The 17,097-nt window shown below is 53.0% G+C and overlaps 1 protein-coding gene across 3 annotated transcripts in view; it reads left to right on the top strand.

Moving 5' to 3' along the window:
- The window catches only part of SLC12A5 (solute carrier family 12 member 5), a 37,123-nt gene that overhangs the window by 5,520 nt on the left and 14,506 nt on the right, over positions 1–17,097 (top strand). The window contains exons 1-11 of one of the 3 annotated variants that reach the window (XM_025875362.2): positions 1,992–2,302; positions 7,902–7,996; positions 8,312–8,443; positions 8,724–8,870; positions 10,291–10,345; positions 10,839–10,969; positions 12,523–12,764; positions 13,507–13,718; positions 15,326–15,496; positions 15,798–15,896; positions 16,040–16,097. In XM_025875362.2, coding sequence (XP_025731147.1) covers positions 2,251–2,302; positions 7,902–7,996; positions 8,312–8,443; positions 8,724–8,870; positions 10,291–10,345; positions 10,839–10,969; positions 12,523–12,764; positions 13,507–13,718; positions 15,326–15,496; positions 15,798–15,896; positions 16,040–16,097 — 1,394 coding nt within the window. In that variant the 5' untranslated portion in view covers positions 1,992–2,250. Of the gene's footprint in view, positions 1–1,991; positions 2,303–7,901; positions 7,997–8,311; positions 8,444–8,723; positions 8,871–10,290; positions 10,346–10,838; positions 10,970–12,522; positions 12,765–13,506; positions 13,719–15,325; positions 15,497–15,797; positions 15,897–16,039; positions 16,098–17,097 lie in introns of those variants that run through there. The other 2 variants (XM_025875361.2, XM_073880336.1) reach the window with 2 other exon arrangements.

Here is a 17,097-nt window from a genome sequence, read left to right as displayed (position 1 = left end):
CTTCCTTCCTTCCTTCCTTCCTTCCTTCCTTCCTTCCTTCCTTCCTTTCTTTCTTTCTTTCTTTCTTTCTTTCTTTCTTTCTTTCTTTCTTTCTTTCTTTCTTTCTTTCCTTCTTTCTTTCCTTCTTTCTTCCTTTCTTTTTTAATTTTTCTCCCTGGGAAAGCTAAGAAGACCAATTCTTACACCTCGTCCGAATAGCTAGCTCTCCATCCTAACAAGTCCTTCTACCGTCCACGAAACCCAGTGGCAGTGATACCTTATCGGTGGGTCCCTCCAGAGCCCCTTTCTGTCAGCTGCCAAAGACTATGATTGACCTCATCTGAAGCCACTGATAATTGTGTTCAAGGACTCTGAGCTGCGGGTCCAGTCAATGGCTCTGAAAAGTCATGTCCTAGAATGGGGCCTCTAGTGTGGGCGGCTTTTTAGAACCCTTGAAGATCTTCTGGGCCTACCTCCGGTTGCAAGCTGAGGGGCCACTTCAGTCCTGCATCTCTGAAGCCTGACCACAAGAAAAGGGAAAGAGCTCATCTCAGACCCTTCCCTGTTCCCTTTTTAGTAGCCAAGAATCAGAGATAGCTGAGCAGTTTGGTTTGACTCTATCCTTTTCCCTTCTGTTGGAGGCAGGACAAATTTTTTAGAAGAATTTATGTTGAGAAAGAGTCTTAAACTAGAATAAAGCAAACTGGACTTTAGATCAAATCCTGCCATTCACTGGCATTGTGTGTCCATAGGCTGTCATTTCTCCTCTTTGGACCTTAGCTTTTTCATCTATAAGATGAAAGTTGTCCATTAGATAAGATGATTGATGTGATCCCCTCCAGCCCCAGAACTCTCCTGAAACTTAGAGGGCCAGTGCTGGGGGCCAGGGGGGGGGTCTGAAAATGATTTCCCCTTCTCTCACCCTTGGATGTTTAGATCTTCCGGAGACACAAAGTGTCCAAACCTCTGATGCTGCTTCCTGAGATGTCTCCACCACAGGCTCAAGTCTGGATTCTAGGGGTTGTCCCAGAGAGGTCCTAGGACAATCAAGCTTCTGGAGGACTGGTGTCAGGGGAGGGAGAGGGACACAGAGAGCATGCTGGCTCTGGAATCCTCAGAAAGCAATCCTGGATTAGGGGATTAGACACTCCCACCCCAGGAGAAAATCTGGTCCCAAACCGACTAGCGGCCTCATTCCTCCCTCCCCCACCGCTACGGGCCAGCCTCCTACCAGCCTGCCCTCCCTTCAGGCTGCACCAGCCCCAGTGAGGAGTCAGCCATCCCTGGAATCTCATTGCTGCCTTCTCTCCTCCTCACCACATCTCCTTCCCAGGGTCATTCTACAGTCAGAGGGTCCCTGTCTGTGGACTACTGGGATTTGTCTTGGGGGTGAGATGCTAGGACTCAGTCTAAGCACAATGAGAGGGTTTACTGCAACTCCTCAGGTTCCACTCTTCCCCTTTTAAGACAGGATGAGCCAGACAGTTCAGCACAGTGACCCTGAACCCCCTGGGGGCAGCACAGTGCTTCAGTTAAGGGCTCTGGCCTCAACACACCCCCGGTTCCAACCTCTTGAACAGCGATTTGGGAAAGGATCTGGTTCTCCGCTCCTCTTCAGGGCTGGCCTCCCCAGCTTTGCAGACAGGCTCCCCAGGGACCCATATTCCATGGCGCCCCACCCCCGCCGCCTCAGTACTCCTCGCCTTCCCCCTAGGGGTCACCCCAGACCCCCAGCCAGCCAGCCACTGCGGGGCCGCCTCCCCGCGGCCGCGACCTAGTTCCCTGCCGTTATTTTTAGGGCGCGGGATGGCACCTGCCCACGTGCCGGCCCCGCCTGTGCCGGAGAGTGGGGGGCGGGCGGAGCTGCGTCTGCTCGTGGGAGGCGAGGCCCCCGTCCCCCGCAGCACCCCCCTCCATCCCACCCGTGCAAGCCCCCGGTTTTCGTGCGAGGGGGCCTCCAGCCGCGCTTTGCCAGCCCCTCGTCTCCTCTTCTTCCTCCCTCTCGCGCTCCCCCCCAAAACCCCGCCAGTGGCTCACGCCTCCTGCATACGGGATGAGGTGAGCAGCGCCGCCGCTGAGAGGGGGCGCGCGCGGGTGTGAGCGTGTGTCCGTGTGCGAGTGTGTGTGCGCCGGGCGGGCGGGCACTGCAGCTTCTTCCTCCGTGGAGCGGAGAGCGAGAGAGCTAGAGCGAGCGAGAGAGCGGCGAAGGCGGGCAGAGGGGCGCGGGCGAGGCGGAGCAGCCATCCCCGGGCCCGGCGCCGCGCCGCCACCATGCTAAACAACCTGACGGACTGCGAGGACGGCGATGGGGGAGCCAACCCCGGTAAGGAGCGGCCCGGGGGCGGCGAGGGAGGGGGCGGCGAGGAGAGGAGGCAGCTCTAGGGTTAGAGGCAGAGCGGGGGCCGCCTCCTTCAGAGAAGCGGCTGGGACCGCCCCGGGCGGTGGGCGCCCAGGGCGGCCTGGAGCCCTGCTCCATTGGAATGCGCCAGGCGCTGTCCGAGGTGCTGGAATGCGCCGCGCCCCGGGCAGGGCTGGGGGCTGAGGGCTTGCCATTGCCCACAGCCCGGGACAGACATGGGTTAGCTAAGCGGGGGAGGCGGTGGGAAGGGGATGGAAGAGCTAGAATGGGCTGACGTGGACCTCGACGGGCGGGAGGAAGGTTCCTTTCCCCAAGAAGGGACCCCGGCGTCCTGGCGCAGAGCGTTGACCGGCGGCGCGGGGAGGGGGTGGGGGGGGTGCAGTCTGCTGCAGTCCCTCGCTCTGAGACTTCCAGCTGAAAGGTGGGGGGAAGGTGTCCATGGGGGGTTGGAGCCATATGACAGCCCCCGTCCGGGCTGCGGTGTCTCCTTAAGGGGACACTTGGTAGCAATCCGGGCCCCTTCCCCCAAAGCTGCCCGAGGTCCGACCTCAGACTGAAGCGTACCTCCTCCGGAGATTTTCAGCTCTACTTTGCGGAATCTCCCTCTCCCTCTCGCGTACCCATGGGTTCCTATTCAGGACGGGAAGCAAGATCACCCTCCTTTCTTCCCTCTTTCCCCTTCCTCTCGGTACCCTGGGATGACAGTGAGGTTGCCAGGGCGGGGCAAGGGGGAGCCTTTCTAGTCAGCTCTGCTAGCTTCCCCAGTGAGGCCTCAGGAATGGGGTCCCAGCCGCTGAATCCCCGGCGCCGCGGCGCGGACACTGCGGACGCGCTGCGGTGGGTGCGGAGACTCGCTAGGAGCCCAGGGGCTTGAAGCAAGTCCTTTCGCTGCTCTTGCTTTCCGCCGCCCTCCTCCACGGCTTCCCTGCTCCGAGGTCTTCGGGGCCAGCCACCCCCTCGGGCGCCCAGGCCCCCCGCCGCCCCCCAGCGGTCTCAGCCATCCATCACGCTGTCAGCCGCCCCCACCCCCCACCCTCCAGCGGCGCTGCGTCCCTTGCGCACTAGCGCGCCTCCCGCTCCGGCTGTCGGCGCTCCGCTCCTTCAAACGCTCCCCTGGGCATTGCTTGACCCTCTGAGCTGAGACTCTTGCAGACCTCCCCGGGGGATGGCCAAAGAGCCCCAAGGACTGAAAGAGCGGGGCTTCCAGGGACTGGGAGCCTAGACTTGAAGTCTTCCGGATTCTGGATCCAAGTCAGAGTCAAGTGGCCAATTGGGAAGGCTGTGAAACCAGGGTCCCCAATTCTTTGTCTAAGACCCCCCTTTTCCTCCCTGAGGTTGAGTGGTATACAGGGGTCTGAACCACTGGCTGGCCAGCTAGCTCATCCATCTCCCCAGTGACCCTGGGGTTGCCTCATCCAGCAGCCGCCCCCTCCCCAGCAGGCTGAGGCTACGGGGGAAGAGGGTTTGGCAAAGTCGAGTCTGCGGCAGAACCAGGCATCCCGACGCGGTGCCCAGGGAATGAGGTGTGTGTGTGTGTGTGTGTGTGTGTGTGTGTGTGTGTGTGTGTGTGCGGGGGTCATTGCCATCTAGGATCCCCTTCAGATGCCTCCATTCTGAGGACAGGGGCTCAGGCTGAGAGATAATCTCTGCTCCCCCCAGACACAGGGTATGGTCCGATCCCCTAGCCCCTGCTTTCTCTACCCTGAGGTTTGTGCCTTTCTGGGCCTTGGGGTTTCCAAGGGGTCTCAGGAGGCCTAGAAAAGAGGCATCTCTGTGTGGAACAGGAGTCGAACTAGGAACTCCCTTCGGTTCTACCCACTCCCCATTAGTTTCTAGACTCTGAGTGTAGAGGGCCCGTCTGGAGACCTTCTCTCTCTGTGTAGGGTCCGGAACCTGGAACTAGAGTGGCCAGGACCTGGGTCAGATGTTTGGGGTCCCAGAGGGAGACCGACTCCTAGTGATGCCCCAAGATGGTCATAGGGGGCCCTAAGGACCTGCTGGGCTTGAGGGAAGAGGGACTATCAGACCAAGAGCCTCTGCCATCTCTCATCTTATGTTCTTGGGGATGTAGGTGAGGACCTGGGTACTGACCTCAGGGAGGTGGTAATAGCTCGAAGAGTAAGAGGGCTCCTCTGGACTAAAGAAGAATCCTCTGGACTAAAGAAGACCCCTATCCCCTTGGGGTCTGACGCCCTCCCCCACTCCCCCAATCTGGCTTGGGGATTCCCCTAGGCCTGGCCCCAGGCCCCCCGGGGGAGGCTCCTTAGCCCGCGCCGCTCGCCTGTTTCCTCTGCGGGAGCTCTGGCCGCCGCAGCTTAATTGAAAGCCGATTCGGGCTGAGAGCTCCCAGGGGGCGGGGGCGGGGCGGGGGCCAGGCGGAGAGGGCTCAGCCTCAGTCTGGCCCTGCCTCTCGGCGCGCGCGCCACTCGCCGCTACCCATCAGCCTGCGTCCTGGCTCTGGGGATTCAGGGCGAGTTCCCCCTGCTTCTCTGAGAACTCCTGAAGCTCGCCCTTCTCCCCGCAACCAGTGCGCCCACCGTTCCAAGGAGGGGACGAAATCAGCCGCGGCAGACGAGGCCGGGAGCCTAGCGTCCCGTCCAGATGGCGGGTGGAAGGGCGGGACCCAGGACGAGCCTATTGAGCCGCCCTCTCCCCGGCCCTCAGCTCCTAGCTGGGATCCGGCCCCGAGCCTGGCTCCGCGCTGCGCGTCGCGTTACATAAGCGGCTGCGGGCGCGTGGCCGCCTCGGCTCCGCGCTGCGCTCTCTCCCCGCGCGGTCGCCATGGAGACCGGCGCGGGGCTGCCTAGTAGCGGGATCTCGAGCCAGGACGCCCCCCTTGCCACCCAGCACGCGCCCCGGGACCCCAGGAAGGAGGAGGGGCTTGGGAGGGGGCGTGAAAGGCAGAGGGGAGGGACTCTCGTGTCCGGTTGTTCCGGCCCCCCAGCGGACGCCGCCGGGAGAGAGAACCAGATCCACAGGGCACAGGACCCCTAAATCCTGGGGCTTGGGGAGGGGTATGGGATGGGGAGCCCGGGCTGGGTGGGGCACCATGTGCATGAATAATAATCGTACTTGTAATAGCAGCAATAGTTCCGCTTATGTGCCAGGCACACCCAACAGGCATTATTTCCCTTAATCCTCAGGACAGCCCTGTGAGCTAAGCACAATTATTATCCCTTTGCAAAGAAGGAAACTGAGGCTTAGAGAGTTTAAGCGACTTGCCCAACATGTTGACACAGCCAGTGAAGCTGGAACTGGAGCCTAAATCTTGACCCCAGCCCCTTTCCTTAACCATCAAGAAATTTGTTCTCATCCCCTCCAACCCTCTTGTTCCCACCATAGTGTGGTGAGAATATGAAGCATTTTGTCAGCATTGTAAAAGGAGGAGGGACCCACTTCTCTTTTATTTCTCCTGTTCTCTGGCCCCAGACAGCTCTTCTGAGACCCTGGGGGTCAAGAAGGGAGCCTGGGGGAATTTGCCTCCAAAGATTTTTTTTTTTTCCTGAGGATCTATTATGTGCTAGGTTCTCACTGGGGGGACAGACAGGTTTGTCATTTCCAGGAACTCATATGTGAGAAGGAGGAGGTGATGGTGCCCCCCCCGCCCCTTTGGGGATCAGGAGTTGCTGGCTTGATGGATGAGGTGGAGGTCGTGGCAGGAGAAGGTGGTGGGTGTCCCTTGAGCTGGTGAGGCATCCCTTCCCCCTTCAATGACTTTGAGTCAGGATGAGATTGGATTTGTTAACAGGTTGTGCTCTAGGGATGGACCCAGGCTGGGAGACTAAGGAAGGTTTCCAGGAGGTAGGGAGGAGAGGGATGGGGGAGGATTTGGGAAGATGGAGGTGGAGAGAGACATGACAGGAGAAGAGGGAACAGGAAATTCGGAATACATAGGGCCTCAACTTCGTTTGGGATTTGTTAATTGGGGAGTCTCCCTAGGGTCCAGAGAGATGTCTACTACTGGGATTCAGCCCTGGAACTGAGAAAGGGTGCCGGCTGAAGCCAAGGTAAAGTGCCTGTGGGGGTCCCCTATATCTCTTTGAAAGGACCTCTCCTAGATGCCCAAGAGCCGTTCTCCTTGGGTGATCTCATCCAGATGCACGGTTTCACACACTTCCTCCACCTATTCTCATGGGTTACCCTCATCTTTTCTCTGCCCAGCCTCTTTCCTGGGCCCCAGACTCTGTATACCCAAGTGGCTTCTGGACATATTTGCTTGAGTGTCCTATTCTACCTTACCGTCGATCAAATTCGGCATCTTCCCCACCCCAATCGCTTCTCTTCCCCCATTTATTAGATAGCACCATCACCCACCCATTAACCTATGCTAGGAACCCCAGGCATTACCCTAGATTCCCCCTTCCCACGTCCCCAAACATCTGGCATAGAAATATGTGCCAGTAATTCTTGAGTCTGCCCATTGCCCTGCATTGTTCTGGTCTGGGTCATCATCAGCCCTTGCCTGGATTGCTTAAATTCTCAGACTATCATCTGTATTCTTCATCTAAAGGCCAGAGTGATTGCTCTAAAACACGACTCCATTCATGGCACTTCTTTGCCTCAAACTCTTCGATGACTTCCAATTGTCCTCTGGATGAAGGCCAAAACCTTTAACATGGTCTGCTAATCATTTAAGGACCCAGCCCGCACCTTCTGAGGCTCATCTTTTCATAAGTCAGTCTCCACCTTTCAGCCCCTCTCTCCCTGCCCCTTCCTCAGACTCAAGCCAGATCAAACTTCTTTCAGCATTTCTGACCCACTCTGTTCACTCTCCCCTCTGGGACAGCGAACATGCTGTTCTCTCTGCTTGGAACATCCTCCTGCCTCCCTCCCAGTCTAGCTCTTACTCATCCTTCAGTTCTCAGCCTACTCGTCACTTCCTCTGGGAAGGCTTCCGTGACCTCCCAGGCTGGGCCGAATGCCTCTCCTATATTCCCACAGTCCCTTGTTCATCTTCTATCACAGAATTTACCACTCTGGGTTGGAAATTCCTGGATACTAGTTTATCTCTCTTGCCTGTGGGTTCCCTGAGGGCAGGGACAGTGTCTTGGTCTGTGTTTACTCTCTGCTCCCTCCCCATGCCCATACTGGCACATGGGAGAGATCCAGTGAATATGTGTTGACGGAAGATGCATGAGGAGCATAGGAGATGCCAAATGGGTCACTTCTCCAAGAGGTGGAGTATCCTTTGGGCCTCCGGCTGTAGTATTCTCTATCTCTGCCTCTGGGAAAGAGCATGCTTCCATCACAGAACACCAGCATGGTCCCAGGTATGGTCAAGAGGGGGATCCCGACGAGTGTTGGGTGCCCTGGTGAATGAAGAAGGACCCCAAGAGCAAGGAAGCACTCACACGTTCATTAAAAATGTAGTATGTGCCAAGGAGTGCACTGGGCTCTTTATACATGCTGCCAACGAAAACACTGCAGCGGGCTACTGTTAGCTCCAGCTTTTTCTGATGTGGAAATGGAGGTTCAGAGAGTTCCAGTGGCCACACAGCTGGATGTGCAAGCAGAGGGATGACAACCAGCTGGTGCCAGACCCCTGACTCCTCTGCCTTCTCAGGTGATGGCAACCCCAAGGAGAGCAGCCCCTTCATCAACAGCACTGACACAGAGAAGGGAAGGGAGTACGATGGCAAGAACATGGCCCTGTTTGAGGTGGGTTGCTGGGGTGTGCCCCCCTCTCCAGTTCATTTCCCCATTCACTGCCATCCCTCCCTCCCTCAGGAGGTGTCCTTCTCTCCACATCCTCCTCAGGTCCACCTTCTCCTTCCCGTCACCCCTGCTACTCCCTCTCCTTACCCCGCCACCCTCTTTCCCTGTTTTCCATGCCTATTCCTTCTCCTTCCCCATGGCATCCCAGCCCCAGTGGTTTGCCATCCTTGCCCCCATCTCTCTTGGCCTCCTACCAAGGAGCTCGCCTGTCCCTCCCCTAGGCCCTTGTGTCTTACTACTGCCACCCTCCCTCCACAGGAGGAGATGGACACCAGCCCCATGGTGTCCTCCCTGCTCAGTGGCCTGGCCAACTACACCAACCTGCCCCAGGGAAGTAGGGAGCATGAAGAGGCAGAAAACAATGAGGGTGGAAAAAAGAAGCCAGTGCAGGTGAGGACTTTGGGGAAAAAAGAATGAGGGAGGAAGGAGAGGTGGATGGATGATGGAGGAAGAGGGCTTAGGAGTAAGGGGCTGAGGGTGAGGAAGGGTTGGGAGATGAGGGATAGAGATGGAAGGAAGAGGGGAGAGGGAAGCGGGGTGAGCACCAGAGGGAAGAGGGATGAAGGGATGGGGGTGGAGAAAGGAGGAGAGTGGGGGATGGAGAAGGAGTGGGTCTGGGGCGTTCGCAGTGATGAGGGGCTGCAGGAACTGACTCTGGCCTCCTCGGCAGGCCCCACGCATGGGCACCTTCATGGGCGTGTACCTCCCGTGCCTGCAGAACATCTTCGGTGTCATTCTCTTCCTGCGACTCACGTGGGTGGTGGGCATTGCAGGCATCATGGAGGCCTTCTGCATGGTCTTCATCTGCTGCTCCTGTGTGAGTGACACCATCCCCCTCCCCACCCCCCTGACCGCTGGGGCAGAGCAGAGACCTGGGGTGGGGGCAGGGAGGAGGGGAAGCATGAGACCTGAGCTTTTTATAGGAACCACTGCGTATGATCTTTGAGAGTAAATTAGGTCTGTCTGATCCTTCCTGCCTCTCGCAGGCTGGTCCCTGATGGCCACTAACCAGGTTTCACCTGGATCTGTGTTTGTGTGTGTGTGTGTGTGTGTGAGTGAGTGTGTGTATAATTACACAAGTAATGCAGGTTCATTGATGAAAAAGATAGGCGTACCGAAGGAAACCAAATGCACCTCAAAAACCGCAGTCGTTAACATTTTGGTTGGCCCAGGCTCACAAAAAATGGGGAGTATGTGTCACAAACAGCTTTGTAACAGAATCTTTTCCATCCTCCCTAAAAAAATCAAATATTTACGAAACACCTACTTCTCGTCACGTTTCCATTTCCTCACACATGACCCTAGAGCCGCCTCTGCGTGTGTGGTAGCCGGGACTGATGCTAGTACGCCTGTTTTATTTCTTTTTAACTTTTATTTTGACATAATTTCAGACATACAGAAAATTTGCAAGAATAGAACAAATGTTAACATATTGTCGTATTTAGTCCATCCTCTCTGGAAATACCTTTTTTCCCCCCTGAATTGGAGAGCAAGTTGCAGACATGATGCCCCTTTATCCTAAATCCTTCAGCATGTGTTTACTAAAAACAAGGACATTCCCTTACATAACTGCAGCACAATGATCAAAACCAGGAAACTAACACTGAGACTTTAATGATGTCTTAATAGTGACACCTTAATCATGTTTTAGCTGTAAGCCTTATTCAGATTTTGCCAATTGTCCCAGTCATGTCCTCGGTAACTGAAGAAAATTCAAGATCACGTTCATATTCATTTATGAGCTCATTTTAGCCTCCATTAATCTGGAATAGCTCCTCCTTCTTTGTCTTGCATGACACTGACACTTTGGAAGAGTATGGATCAGTTAGTTTGTATAATGTCCCTTGGTCTGGGTTTGTCACATACCTGCTCAGGATCAGATTCAGTGTATGCATTTAGGCAGGAACACAGCAAACCTATTTTATAGATAAAGACACTGAGGCTTAGAGAAGTGAAATGACTTGTCCCAGGTCAGACAGCTGGTCCGAGGCCAAGCTGGGATTTCCAGAGCTCTCTGATGAGCACAAGTAGCTTGTGATTCTTCCATGTGCATGGTGAATAAGAGGTTTTCTTGACAAGAAGGACTTGGCAGGAGTAGAAGTTGGAATAGGATCAGGGAGAAGCTCAGTAAGGACTTGTGGGTTTGGCAGGTGTTTATGGGGTATAAGGTTTGGCCTTTACCCAGGGCAATGCAGCCCCCGCCCTAGCTGCCACTCTGATGATCTCTCTCCTCACAGACAATGCTCACGGCCATCTCCATGAGTGCAATTGCAACCAATGGTGTTGTACCTGGTATGTGATGGGGCTTCTTGGAGGGGAAAGGGGCCTGGATGGTCGGGAGGGGGGCCTGGATAGTTGGAAGGAGGGATAGGGCCGTAGGCTTTATGGGCCATCAGGACCGAGAGAGAAAATACTGTGAACCTGGGGGCTGGGCTGTGATGTTGGTGGGGTAGGTGGGGACAGTGGTATTAAGGGGAAAGGAGGGAAGCAGTTTATGGGGTTGAACAGGGCAATGTGAGATCTCCCTTTGCCTGAGACCCTCCTCTCTGTCATCCTATTTTTCTGAGCCATGACCTCCTTAGAGGGGTAATTAGCAACATGGTAATTAGTGCAGCAAAATCCATTCAGAGTGGCTGGCTGAGTCTCCCACCAGTCCTAGGGCTGCAGCGTGTAAGGCATGAGGCCCAGAGCAACCCCTTTCTCATCTCTGTCCCTGAGCCTCCTTGCCCCCAATGGCAGGCCAGCTCCCCTTGAACTTCTCGCTGACACCAGGTTCTTTCTGCAGCGGGCGGCTCCTACTACATGATTTCCAGGTCTCTGGGCCCGGAGTTTGGGGGCGCCGTGGGCCTTTGCTTCTACCTGGGCACTACCTTTGCTGGGGCCATGTACATCCTGGGCACCATCGAAATCCTGCTGGTGAGAGGGGCTGAGGAGGAGGTGTGGGGTTCCAGGCTGTCAGTCAGTTAACCAATGCTCCCTGGACACCTCCTAGGGAGAGGTCCAAGCCCTCAGTGAGGCCAAAGGGAAATCAGATGTGGTTCTGTCTTTAAAGAATCCACAGTCTGGTTGGGGAGACAAGATACAGTAATTACGTAACGTGAGCAGCTGTCGTTCATTGGGCACCCACTGTGCTCTCAGCAGAGTTCCAGTTGCTTTACAGTCATTATCTTGAATCCTCATGAGGAGTAAGTATTATTATGCCCATTTTACAAATGAGAAGCTCAGAAAGGTGACATGACTTGCTCAAGGTCACTCAGCTACCAAGTGGCAGAGGTGGGTCGATAAGAGTAAAATCATGGTAGAAATAATAAAACCAATGTCACACAATAGCTGCATCTTGTGATTGCCTACTGTGTGCCTGGGGCTGTTCTGATTTCTCTGTGGCTGTTCATTGTCCAGGGCTGATGACCAGTGGGTTGCAAAAGAGAAGAAGGATGTGAGGGGGCCGAATGAAGAGACCTGTTAGGAGTAGTGACTGATGAGAAGAAGTCAGGTTGCTGGGCAGTATTTGAAGGAGAGGCTGCGGATGTGGGTCTCGGCTCTTCCTGCCCCTCCAGGAGGAGATGGGAGCTGAGGAGGGTTTCCTGGTATATAGAAAGTGGGGCTGACATTTCCCAAGCCCCTACCTTATCAAGGCTTCGTGGCCTGCAATTTATCATTTTAGTTTATCCTTACAACTGTTCTATGGGTTAGATAATGTCCCCCTTTTACAGATGAGGAAAACAGAGTTCAGGGATTTTAAGGAACATGTGGAAGGGATATGAACCTGTGCCTTTCCGACCCCAAAGCCAGTGCTTGTCCACTCTACCACACTGTCTTGGAGAACTAGAAATAAAAGATGCAGCTTCTGGTTTGGGGGCAGAAAGGGAGGACTATGGGGACAGGGAGAATGGATGGCAAAGAAATGACCCAAGGAGCTAAATTCTGAGAAGATAATAGTAGACTTCCATGACTTAAAAAAATTAAATAACTTAAAAATTATTATAAAAGCAATTCTGCCCATTGCATAAAATTGAAAAAATATCAAAAATGTAAAAAGGGAAATAACAATTGCCCAAAGAAAATCACCATTAACATTTTGGTGTATTTCCTTCTATTTTTTTTTTGTTTGTTTTACTATGGGATACTGTATTCTGCTTTGTAAAATAGAACTTTATAGGTTTCCCTAAATAACTAGAAACTCCCTTTGTAAATATCATTTACAAGTGAAAATAACTTTTCTATGAATATAAACATATTAATATTTGGTATGGAAATTTTAGAAAACACATATGTGCAAAAAGAATATAGATGATCCCATTTCCTCCTATCAGTGGATGTCATTTCCAGTCTTACACTATTGTAAATATGCTGTGATGAGCATATTTTTTTCCAGAGTGCTTCCTGCACTTCGGGTTATATCCTTGGGGGTGATTCTTAGCTGGTTCTTGCTGTGTCACTCACCTGACCTCCTTGCCCCCTTTCCACAGGCTTACCTCTTCCCAGCTATGGCCATTTTTAAGGCAGAAGATGCCAGTGGGGAGGCAGCAGCTATGTTGAACAATATGCGTGTGTATGGCACCTGTGTGCTCACTTGCATGGCCACTGTGGTATTTGTGGGCGTCAAGTATGTCAACAAGTTTGCCCTTGTCTTCCTGGGTTGTGTCATCCTCTCCATCCTGGCCATCTATGCCGGGGTCATCAAATCTGCCTTCGACCCACCCAACTTCCCGTAAGTGCTGTTGCTCTGAGCCTAAGGCGTTGTACTCCTCCTCCCTGGCTCAGTTTCAGGGTCTGCAGTGTCAGTCTCTGCCGACCTCCCTCTCCTCATCTCTCAGAATCTGAGTGATTGTGGATTCAGAGCAAACTTTCTTGGGAGGGAAAGTCTCTCCTGGTTTGGGGGGAATCTCTACAGGGTGGGGTAATATGTTCTGGAGGTGGGCAGAGTTTCCCCTGTGAGGGTAAACTGCTTGCAGATGGGGTGGACTTACTTAGGAAGGAAGAACCAAGTGGGACGATTTCTGAAGGGATGACTCTCTATGTTAGGGAAGCATTTCCTGGGTGGGGACAATTTCCTGGAATAGGACAACTTATTAGAGTTGGACACCTTCTCTATCATGGGAAAGGTCATAGAAGAGAGGATCTAGGGGCACAGATCTCTGTGGGTTCTGCCTCTTTCTTAAGGACAAACTCCCTTACATCTCACTGCCAGGATGACGCACAGAGACTGCTGTCCATGGTGCTGAAACATAGCGTTGCACTAAAACGGTGCTTCTTTGGGATGGCTGCATACTAAAATCACTTGGGGGAGCTTTGAAAAAACACCCATTCTGGGCTCCATCCCAATTACATCAGAATCTCTGGATATGGGGCCCTGGGATCTGTGTTTTTTAGAGCTCCCCCGGTGGTTCTATTGTGAAGCCAAGGCAAGGTTATGTCCCTCCCCCATCTTCCTCCCTTGTTTCTCTCCCTAGGATCTGCCTCCTGGGGAACCGCACACTGTCTCGCCATGGCTTTGATGTCTGTGCCAAGCTGGCTTGGGAAGGAAATGAGACGGTGACCACACGGCTCTGGGGCCTTTTCTGTTCCTCCCGTTTCCTCAACGCCACCTGTGATGAGTACTTCACCCGAAACAATGTCACGGAGATCCAGGGCATCCCTGGCGCTGCCAGTGGCCTCATCAAAGGTCTGGGGGAGGGAAGAGGGCTAGTGTCCAGGGAACACTACAGGGATTGTGGGTTAAACGGTCAGGATTAAGGAACTCTCCTTGGGATTCACTTAAAGGAAATTGGTTTTAATTGAGCACCTACACTGGCCATGTCCTGTCCTTGGCATCATGAAGGAACAGAGATGAAAGGGAGCCTTCAAATATCTTACCACCTAGTAGGAAAGAAAGTCATCAGTTTAACGGCTATTCACTAAGCATCTACTTAGTGTCCAGCACTGTGCTAAGTGCCAGGAATACGACATAAATAAGTCACAGTCCTTGGCTTCAAAGACTTTAATGGCAGACACAAATGTATTAGCAAATAAATTACGATATGAGTAGATGTGCATTCAATGAACAGAGACCTCACAGGGGAGGGAGTGGTCATGTGTATAAGGTGGCAAGACAAGGCTTCCTAGACTCATCTGAAGAGGACTTTGAAGGAAAAATAAGAGATTTTGAGTTATACTAGGGGAATAAAGGAATTAAGGCAGAAGAACAGCTTGCCTGAAAGCATGCAGACAGAGAAGAGCATATTGTGTCCTTCCAACCACAAATAATTTGGTGTGACTGGTGCATAAAGTACAGAGGAAGGAGGGGCAATAAATGATGTCGGAGAGGCTGGTATAAGCCATATTGTGGCAGGCCTTGGAAGCCATGTTGAAGTGTTTGAACCATGTCCTGAGAGCAATGAGGAGCCACCAAAGAGTTTCAAATAAGGGATGGACATGGTCAGCTCATCATTTCTAAAGGTTCATTCTGGCTGCTAATATTGATGAGGTAAAAGGGAGAGAGAACAGAGGCAGGGAGTCCAGGAGGAGGCCAATGCTGAGTCCAGGTGAGAGATGATGGTTTTCTAACCTAGAGTGATGGAGTGATGTCAGTGGGAGTGGAGCAGTGGTTCTCCCCCACGGTTGTTTTGCCCCCCAGGAGACATGTAGCAATGTCTGGAGACATTTTTGGCTATCACAACTAGATGCTTTTTACTGGCATCTAATGCATGGAAACCAGGATTTTGCTAAACATTCTACAGTGCTGTAGGACAGCCCTCCATAACAAAGAATGATCTGGCCCAAAATGTCAATAGTGCAGAAGTGAGGGAACCCTGGACAGGAGAGAAGGGGCATATCTGAGAAATATTTAGAAGGGATAGTGGGCAGAAGTTGGAGATGGTTTTGAAATGGAGAGGGGGATGGCAGCAGTTGAAGGCAAAGTGAAGTTGTCTGAATTGATGGTGGTGCCATTTGGTGAGATAAGGGTGCCATTTGGTGAGATAAGAGCTGATTTGAGGTGGCTGGGTGCTGAGATCAGTTTGGGACATATTGAATCAGTCTGAGATAGGTCTTTATATGTTTTTTACCCCACTAGACAGGACTATTTGAGGGCAAGGACTAGATCTGCACATGGCCTGGCCCAAAGCAGGAGCTTAGGAAATGTCAGTGGAAATAAAATAGAACCAAGGCCCCCAGGGGAGTGAGAAGCGGTTGACCTTCACCCTTCTTTTTTGCCCACCCCACCTCCTGGCCCTAGAGCTCTAGTACCCTGACTTCTGGTCTTTCTCTTGAGCATCCTGTCTCTCCCCACAGAGAACCTCTGGAGCTCCTACTTGACCAAAGGGGTGATTGTGGAGAGGCGTGGCATGCCCTCGGTGGGCCTGGCAGAGGGCACCCCTGTCGACATGGACCATCCTTATGTCTTCAGCGATATGACCTCCTACTTCACCCTGCTGGTTGGCATCTACTTCCCCTCAGTCACAGGTGAAGGGGAGCTCAGAGAGGGAGGACTCTGCCTGGGAGTGATGGGTAGAGAGTCAATGATGATGTGGGGAATTTCTTCGTCCTACAATCTCATCACATAGGCAGGAGCCAACAATCTGGATTCCCATTGCACAGATGAGGGAATTAAGGCCAGGAGAAGCCAAGTAATATGGTCAGGTTCTCACACCAGTTGGTATGCCAGGACTAGATCCCAGGCTTCCTGACTCCAGGGCTGGCGTCCTTCCTTCTTGTTCTGTCTGGTCTCCTATGGACCCTGTCCTAGCTGCTTCTCTATTCACAGGGATCATGGCTGGTTCTAACCGCTCTGGGGACCTACGGGATGCCCAGAAGTCAATTCCCACTGGCACCATTCTGGCCATTGCCACCACTTCTGCTGTCTGTATCCTGCACTGCTGGGCTGGGACCACCTTGGGCGGGGAGGCCTGGAGGGAGGGCAGCTTCCGCTGCTGCCTCACCCAGCTAGCTTGGGAGGAGAAAGGGGGGAATGTCACCCTAGGGATTCTCCTTCATCCTCTGCTACAGATATCAGCTCCGTTGTTCTGTTTGGGGCCTGCATTGAAGGAGTCGTCCTGCGGGACAAGTAAGTAAGGGAATCAGGGCTGATTCTGTCCTGGGTGGTAGGTATAGGGGGCCAAGTTCTGGGAAACAGACCCAGCAGGGAGTGCTGAGCCTGTGCAAGGGGACTTGTGGGAGGGAGGTCACAGGGGATTGCTTGCAAATTCACCTTTTTATATTATATTTTATCTTGCTCAAGAAGCTTGGATAGTGTCTCACTTTTTTTTTTTTTTGAGGATAATGCTACTTTCCTTTTTTTTTTTTCTTCTTTAAAATCTATTAACCCATTTAACATTTCCTAAATGTCTATGTGTTGGTCGCTGTCCAGAGTTCTGGGGGGAATAAAGATAAATAACCCATGCTTTTTGTCCTGAAGGAGCTCTTGGGGGCTGGTAACCATACTCAACAACAGACTCGGAATGCAGAGCATCAGGAGTGGGCTAAAGTAAAGTACGGGGGCTCTGGTAGTGCACAGGAGACTGCAATCCAGTCCCCGGGGGGCTGGGGAGGAGGAGGTGATGCTGGAAGTGCCTCACGCGCATTTTCATATTTATCCTTCTCATTTATGTTGATTAGAGATTACTTAGGTGACTAGGAGTAGGAAGGGCATTTTAGGTGGTGGGAACAACATGAACAAGGGTAGAGGAGAGAAACAGCTGTCTGTGTGTGTGTGTGTGTGTGTGCACGAGTGCATGTGCACGTGGGTGCCTGTAGCTATAAGCAAGTCAGAGCTGCTGGAGCATACACTTTTGAAGGGTGTGGGCATGCACCACCAGCAGGGTGAAGTAGGAGGTCTCGTCACAGAAGACAGTTTCCATGGTGCTGTCCTGGCTTCTGTAAGGTGGGGAATGGGGACATGAGGCTGGAGCCAGTCCTGGAAGCCTGGTTTTTGGTAGCAGGACATTAGAGCTTTATTTTATAGAAAATCAGGGGCACCCTGACAGGTTTTAAGCAGGGGAGTGACCTGGCCAAATGGACAATTTGCATATATTACACTTACTCACTTTTGAGGGCAACTTAATCTC

This window comes from Callorhinus ursinus, unplaced genomic scaffold, assembly GCF_003265705.2.
Source record: "Callorhinus ursinus isolate GAN/ISIS: 27379988/994484 unplaced genomic scaffold, GSC_fseal_2.0 scaffold38, whole genome shotgun sequence".
Lineage (NCBI taxonomy): Eukaryota > Metazoa > Chordata > Mammalia > Carnivora > Otariidae > Callorhinus > Callorhinus ursinus.
This window is presented reverse-complemented; position numbering and strand designations above follow the sequence as displayed.